The sequence below is a fragment of the Cynoglossus semilaevis genome, chromosome 12, assembly GCF_000523025.1.
Source record: "Cynoglossus semilaevis isolate Cse_v1.0 chromosome 12, Cse_v1.0, whole genome shotgun sequence".
Classification (NCBI taxonomy): Eukaryota; Metazoa; Chordata; class Actinopteri; order Pleuronectiformes; family Cynoglossidae; genus Cynoglossus; species Cynoglossus semilaevis.
Genome location: NC_024318.1, coordinates 13,575,060 through 13,581,158, shown reverse-complemented (window position 1 = coordinate 13,581,158; position 6,099 = coordinate 13,575,060). Strand labels below are relative to the sequence as shown.

Below are 6,099 nucleotides of genomic sequence, written 5' to 3'. Positions count from 1 at the left end.
GAAAATAGTTCAAGGGTTTGCTCAGAAGAGCTTTATATCATTCGTTAAGATCTTAAAAAAAGGGCAAGGATATATTGTACAAATATTCATAATGAAATAATAGTTCTACATTGACTACGCTATACGTTGACAATTACTACTTGTTGTCTACAGGAGAGTCTGGCTGTTGTTTATGCCCCAGGAAGCCCCAGAGTCTACATCATCTATGAGCCTGTTATCAGACTGAAAGGTCAGGCGAAGACGGTCGTTACCCAACGTCCATTTAGCTCCAAAGAAGTGCAAAGTGTTTCTCTGGAACCAAATGCACTGAAAGCTCTGCTGCCCACTGAAACCCAAGGCCTGCAGAGCGTCCTGCACAGGATTGGAGGAACAGGGAATTTTGTGTTTCTGTTTGCACAGGTAATATAACTTTTTTTTTTTTATAAAACTCTTGCATCAGACATTATACTTTATTTACAGAACTATACCTTTAGCCCCAACACTGTTGTGTCTTTCTTATTCTTTCCTCATCGTGCCTTTGTTTTCTCCAGACTGTGGAGCTGAGTGACTGTGAAAAGACCCAGGCCTTGGCCCTGCAGGTGCTACTCTCTCTGTCCAAATTCAACCAGCATCGCATCCACGAAATGGACTCCTACCATGGCTACTCTATGATTCACCAAGTCCTTATAAAGTCCAAATGCATTGTGGGATATCATATGCTAAAAGTAAGTCTAGCTTTCAACTCTTCTCTTTCAAAACCTCGGCTGATCTGTGCAGGGAAACTTATTTTGTAGCTTTTGTTCTCACTATGACTCTGGTCCATGCCAGAGTCATAGTGACCCTCAGTGTTACCTGACCCTCGGGCTGTCAGTAATGTAGCTGCATGATGTCTCTGTGCTGAAATGGAGTCAGCCTAACTCAATGAAACACTGAGCTCATGAAGAGTAACCCAGCACCGATCACTGCCTCTGTAACTGCAGGCTTTCTCGTGTTGGATCGTCTCGATTTGAACTGACTCGGGTGTATCCTAACACGTGTTTTTCCATCTGTCTGGAGAATTTTATATAATTTTTTTTTATCCCTTAAAAAGTTTAGTGATTTATAATTACTGCACTAAAGCTTTGATTTATTTTTAATTTTAATCTATTTCAAATTTGAGTTGTGAGTTTGTGGGTGCTGACTAAAAATTAAAAAATGTATGTTTTTGAATTTACATTTTTTGTTTTTGTTATATGTAGTGCTGTCACTCACTGGGCTCAGTACCACATTTGCCTAAAGCAAACAGCACTTTGGACCAACTGTATAGGGCTGTGTCTCTGATGTGATGGCCATTCTCTGTCTCTTTAGACTCTACTGGATGGGTGCTGCAGTGCCCCGATCCTCATCCTGGGGGATGATGGACAGTTTTGTTTGGATGCAGAGTCTATTGCTGTGGTGCAGGACATCAGGCTTCTCTCTGATGTTTTGTTGGACTGGAAGATCTGGGCTAAGGCTGAGGTAATTAATTAAGACTACTGCTGCTCAGAAAAATAAAATGTGGCAAAAAATTGTCAAAAAAATTTAACTCAAAATATTGTCTGACCATTATCTAGTTATTAAATACCCACAGTGGAAGTACATCATTTGCAATTTCTGCCACTGTTATCACAATAATACAATAAATGTGCAAATATCATACATTTTTTAATACCTTCCACATATTTTTTATGTTTTTATTATCCCTAGCGAGACCAAAAGCTCAAAACATCAAAACATCATAATCAAATGATGAAGTTATAGAAAATTTATCAGGAGCGGCTCTCACTCAAAGGCTCATACAGATGAGGTTTACTCTGAAAATCCCTAAAGTTTCTAACATTAATGACAGATATCAACACAGTTTGGATGGGGAAAGTCTACATTTTTAACTGCTGAAAATATGTACCATCCACTATATTTTATTGTCACACAGTTTTAAAGAAATAGTTGAAAAAAAATACACATGAAGTATGTGTATGTGTGTACATGTGAATTCCGTGAGTTCTGCCTTTTTGTTTACTCTCTTGGTTTGTTACTCTTAGTGTGGAGTGTGGGAAACGCTACTCGCAGCTTTGGAGATTCTCATCAGGGTTCACCACCCTCATCAAGTTTTCAACATCCGACAGTTTCTTAAGGCTGAGGTTGTCCACCGCTTTCTACTCACCTGTCAGGTGTTACAGGTAGGTGATGAGAAATCCAACCTCTTTTGAGCATTTAACACAGCTTTTAACTGTCATTAAGTTCAAAATCAGGTTAAAAGTCAAGAATATTATATATATGTAGTTGTCCTTCGTGACCTGGTTGCCATTGGTAACTAGATGTTGCACTAGCAGTCCTGTTCTAAATCACTGACACCGCTGTGATTGTCTGAAGGAGCATCGGGATGGACATCTGACCAGCATCCCACAGGAGGTCTGTTTGTCATTCGTCAAAATCATCCAGGAAGTGCTGGGGTCGCCTCCTGACATGGACCTGCTCAAACTCATCTACAACTTCCTGCTGGCTGTTCACCCCCCCACCAACACATACGTCTGCCACACCCCATCCAGCTTCTACTTCTCGCTGCACATCGGTGAGGCTGCAGTGCTGTTCAAAGCACCATCTCAGTAGCAGAGTTCTTTTAGTCTAACGGCTGTCTTTGATGTGATTCTCAGATGGAAAGCTGTACCAGGAGAAGGTGCAGTCCATTATGTATCTGAGACACTCCAACAGTGGAGGGAAGTCTGCCAGCAGCTCTGTGATGTCACTGTCTCCAACCATCTTCACTGACACTCCCCAGGAAGGTACAGATACTTTGACTTCATTACATTTGACATGCAGGAAAAATCAAGCAGTAAACTTTAACGTGATGCTGAGGCTGACTTTATAAGTGAAGACATCAGCAGCGCTGGGTTTTCCCTACAAATACAGAACATTTGTTTAAGGGTTTATTGCTGCATCTGCTCTGGCTTCGAAGAGATGAATTACAGTCCCCAAAGTTTTATTCTAAGTCCCTAATGTAAAGACCATTATTCAGTGAAACAGCTGATGCATGAGCTTAAGTCATTGCCGTAGGTGCATGTTTATGAAACTGTCTCCTGTCTTTCCCCTTATTTTATTTTTCCCCTAAAGGATTTAATAGAGTCGATGTCCTTGACAGTAAATACTTGCTTCACTTTACTTTGATACATCCTCGTGTATGTTCTCTACATTTTTCAGAGTTTGATGTCAAATGTAAGCCTTTATTAACATAATCAATCATCTACCACTGTTGATCAGGGTACAAGAGCATTAGAGTCAATTACAGCAGTCATTGGGTGAGTGTCAGCTACATGGATATTTTACCAGTTTCACATTGACCATCATACACTTGGTCATAACAACTTATCTGTAGGTTTCTGGACTGCAGGATATAATCTGAACAGGCCAAAGGTTCAAATATAGAATTGATACTATGATCAGCAAAAGAAGTAGAAAAATAATCTAATTTATGTCTCATTTCTGTCTTCATAAAGTTACAGTATTAACGTAGTGTACTGAATTCTATAATTGTCTATAGTCCTTTAGCTTCTATAGAACTGTCTCTCTAGCAATAATAATTATAGTAAGAATCATCAGGAAGCCTACATGCAAATATCATTGTAGGATTCCCTTCAATGACGCTTAAAAAAGAGAGCAGCTAAAGGTTTTTCATATCTTTTACTTCACCATTGCTCTGCTCTCTGTAGAGTCCGTCACTACAGGATAGACCTTCAGCGGTCATCGGTTCCAAAGCCATACCTTACACTTGGATTATTTTTCCTTTTTTCAGCTCATCTCCCTGCTCCTTCCCCTGAACATGGAGGCGATGATCAGTCTTTACGGCCGCCTAGTATTGCGCCGTCACCGTACTCCTCCCCTCTGCTGACACCACGACTGGGACATGGTACTTCAAAGGAGGCTGGTGAAGGGGACGGTGTTTCCCTCACGACTTTGGGCAGCACAGAAACACTGAAAAAAAGCGGAGGTGATGAGCAACTCCTGAGCAGCTGTGAATCCGCCAAGACCATCTGTGACTCTAATGACCATGGTGAAGGAGGGGGCCAACGCCCCCCTTCCATTAGCATCGAAGAGGAGCGAGATGAGGCAGCAGAGGAGGACAGTTTGGCAGAAGGAAGTGTCGGGGTGGCAGAGTCCGAGGACAGATTTGACTGGACGAGTGACGAGGCACCCAGACGCCCTGATAGCCTGAAAGGAATTCAGTCCTTCCAGAGGAGCCACAGCAACCTGGCCAGCCTGGGCCTGGCTTTCCCAGCAACAAATGGATCACTTGCAGTTGGCCGCTGGCCCAGTGTGGCTGATCGGGGTTCCATGCCTGAGGACTGGGAGAGCTACACATACTCACCTGGATATGAGAGAGTTCACAGCAAGACGGAGTCTAACGACAGGTATGTCAACTCATTGTCATGGAACTAGTAATAATAGAGAGGAAGAAATAAGTATTGAAAGAATGTGGGGGCTGAAAAGTACAACAACACCAGAGAGGAATGGAAAATGACATCAACAAAATCAAGATAGATGAGTTCTGAAAGATGGGCCTGCTCTACACTGCTCCTCTACTGATGAGGAATTTATTCACTTAGTGAACCATCTCTCATCTTACTGTCGTGGTTGCTTGTGGGTAAAAGGAAGTCTCAATGTGTCATCTTGTGTCTATTTGTCGATTACATTTTTAGTATTTATCTGTTTTTACGTAGAAGGAGTTCATAGTTCAGTTTTAACCAAGATTTTTTATTTTAATCCTATAACCTCTTCTATGAATTAAGAGAAATCAATGAATGCATTTCTTGTTTAAACTATTTCAAATGGAAATGAAATGTTTTTTTTCTACCTCAATTGAATATTCTGCATATTTCTACTCTTGCTCAAGAGCACTTGGCACTTTTTCACTTCATAGCCTGAGCTCTGAAGTTCTTACTGTGTATTTGTCAGATCCAGTACTGAGGACTGCCTGGTGCTGATCTGCTGTGGACTCTATGATCTTCTGAGAGGCATCCTACTGCTCTTGCCTGATCTCATGCTAGAGGAAGTGATGGACAAACTCATACAGCCAGAGGCCCTCATTGTCCTGGTCAACCACTCATCACCTCTCATCCAGCAAGGAGTCATGAAGGTTAATGTACTATCCTCTCTTAAAAAAAAACACACAGAGGGGTTTTTTTTTGTGCAGTATTAACATTAGTTTGTTCTCATCCAGTGCGAAAGGTTTTTAACTAAAATCATCCATTTATTTATTGGTTACTTCAATGTGGACATATTATAGATAATAAGACTATAGACTTATAGATATAGACTAACTATAACTATAGATTACACATTAACTGTGGAAATAGTAGAGAGAGAGAGAATATCTGTTAACCCAAGGCTGAAGGATGGATTTCAACAGCCAGTCAGAGGCAGTGTAGCCTTAACATATCATTTTTTATCTTAATAAAGCTAGTTCACACCTGAAACTGAATTCACCAGAGAAGTCAGTTTCCTTTTTCAATTCAACACAGCTAGTTATTCTGAATTTGTAACCTCTGTTCTAAGCTAATGAATCCAATACTGTAGCTTCATATTAATGTGATTGGTCTTAATCCATCCCACAGCTGTTAGATGCCTACTTCAGCCGGGCTCTCAAGGAGCAGAAGGAGAAGTTTCTGAAGAACCATGGTTTCTCACTACTGGCCAACCAGCTCTACATCCACCAGGGCAGCCAGGGTCTCCTGGAATGTTTCCTTGAGATGCTGTTTGGAAGACCAGTGGGCCTAGAGGAAGAGTAAGTAACACAGAGAATATCAGTCATTATTCATGTGCTGTATTTTTTCTGCTGTTGTTGTAAATCTATATCTGTGTCTGTTGTCTAGTTTGGATCTGGATGAAATGGAAAGTATCTCAGCCTTCAGGAAACGCTGCATCATTCCAGTCTTGGGTCTGATTGAGAACTCTCTGTATGAGAACTCTTTGGTGCACAACATCTTGTGTATGCTGCTGCAGCTACTCAATGCTTGCCCCAAATTGGCAGACATCCTTCTAGACCACGGGCTGCTCTACGTGCTCTTCAACACTCTCTCCACCCTCAATGGCATGGAGACCAGGTAC

The 6,099-nt window shown here is 41.4% G+C and overlaps 1 protein-coding gene across 1 annotated transcript in view; it reads left to right on the top strand.

The window, feature by feature from the left end:
* The window catches only part of lyst (lysosomal trafficking regulator), a 54,667-nt gene that overhangs the window by 33,057 nt on the left and 15,511 nt on the right, over positions 1-6,099 (top strand). Inside the window, 10 exon segments of the mRNA XM_025061053.1 lie at positions 154-399; positions 531-704; positions 1,327-1,476; positions 2,040-2,177; positions 2,371-2,569; positions 2,652-2,780; positions 3,788-4,403; positions 4,948-5,128; positions 5,607-5,776; positions 5,865-6,095. Coding sequence (XP_024916821.1) covers positions 154-399; positions 531-704; positions 1,327-1,476; positions 2,040-2,177; positions 2,371-2,569; positions 2,652-2,780; positions 3,788-4,403; positions 4,948-5,128; positions 5,607-5,776; positions 5,865-6,095 — 2,234 coding nt within the window.